Genomic DNA, 1,637 nt, shown 5'->3' on the forward strand with positions numbered 1-1,637 from the left:
AAAAAATCAGTTAACATTTTTTTTTTTCAGTGGCCCTAATCCTCTTCCGTAGAAATGAGATTAAAGCACTTTCTGAACTGTTTGATGTTCTGGTTACTAATGGTTACCCATACTGTGTTGGTCATTAAATTGGTTTCTTACATTTCATAGCTCGGACAGGAGGGAAAGGTCCCTCTGAAGAGCGCTCGTTTGTTCTTTGACCTCAGCGAGAAAGTGAGAAAAGTGTTGGAGTCGTACTTTCAACTGGACAAACCTCTCTACTTCTCCTATTCACACCTTGTGTGTCGCTCTGCCATTGATGGTAAGTTAAGTCATGGGAGTGTTGAGGGCGGGTTTTAAATGAATTGATTGGTTTAAAGTCTATTTTACTCACGTGAAAAACTAAATGACTATATATAACGTCCTTTCCTACTACCAAGTGTTTTCTGTCAGGGACATTGTAATTAGGAACTGAGCCCATAGATCAAGATGTTTATCTTTTTTTTTTTTATAAAATAAAATATATTTTTATAAAATATATATAAAAAAATATATATATAAAATATATATATATATATAAATAAAAAGATCAAGATGTTTATCACATAAACTATTTAATTCCTAAAATATTTACTGAATTTGTATTTACTACAGCTTTAGAAAAAGCAATCCAATTTATTGATTCCTAAATATTTCTTAGTGATTAAAGGGTCAGACTGGATATGCTTTTTGAATTGAACATATTTTGCTTGCTTATTATTTGGAAAATTTAGCCCTTTAGAGGCAAAGCTAATATATAATATTATATATAATGATCCTGTAGTTCTTGAAACCTGGAAGGTTTATTGGTTGACATGGTTTTACATACTTAAGCACAATCCTAATACAAACCCGTAGCCCTGCTCTTTAGCCCTACAACTAAATGTTTTTTATACCCATGAGGGTAGTGGTGTCCCAATTCCTCTTTGCATATACAGGGTTCCCGTGGGTCCTTAAAAAGTCTTAAAAGGCATTGAATTCTTCAAAATAACACTAAGGCCTTAATTGGTATTAAAATGTCTTAAATCAGTCTTTTGTAGGTCTTAATTTTCAAAACCTCATAAAAAGGATTATTTTTATTATGATTTATTTTTGTAATCTAAATAAAACATAAAAATGTACCTTTTTTTTTATTAAATAAAATAACGGCTCGCCATTATTGATTCCGTCCCGATAGCGGAACCAATAAAAGTGTTGTTGTGGCCGGGACATTTGGGAGATGCACCATTAACTTTCTGTAAATGTGTAAATGTAATGAAAATTGTCTCCAGCCAAGAGTTTTCTCCATGGCTAAAACCAGGGAACATACATGAGGCTCAGTGGATTTAGTGCAAGAAGTCACTGAAGCTCAGAACGATGGGAATTAAGGCAGTGAAGTCGCATGCAAAGCGCGAAACACAAAGCATCAAAATCGAGTTACCGCGAAACGGCTGTTATTTCTCAGTTTAGTTCCACCCTTGTCTCTGCAACGCCTCCACTTATCACCAAATCAAACATACCGTATTTTCACGACCATAAGGCGCACCGGACTAAAAGGCGCACTCTCAGCAATGTGTCCCATTTCTGTATTTAACACACACATAAGGCGCACCGGACTAAAAGGCGCACTCTCAGCAATG

General features: G+C 35.0%; 1 protein-coding gene across 1 annotated transcript in view; it reads left to right on the forward strand.

Annotated features, from left to right (window-relative positions):
* Positions 1-1,637, forward strand: part of p3h1 (prolyl 3-hydroxylase 1) — a 28,726-nt gene that overhangs the window by 16,135 nt on the left and 10,954 nt on the right. Inside the window, 1 exon segment of the mRNA XM_015404125.1 lies at positions 151-301. Coding sequence (XP_015259611.1) covers positions 151-301 — 151 coding nt within the window.

This window comes from Cyprinodon variegatus, unplaced genomic scaffold (genome assembly GCF_000732505.1).
Source record: "Cyprinodon variegatus isolate N-32 unplaced genomic scaffold, C_variegatus-1.0 Scaffold1640, whole genome shotgun sequence".
In the NCBI taxonomy this organism is placed as follows: Eukaryota; Metazoa; Chordata; class Actinopteri; order Cyprinodontiformes; family Cyprinodontidae; genus Cyprinodon; species Cyprinodon variegatus.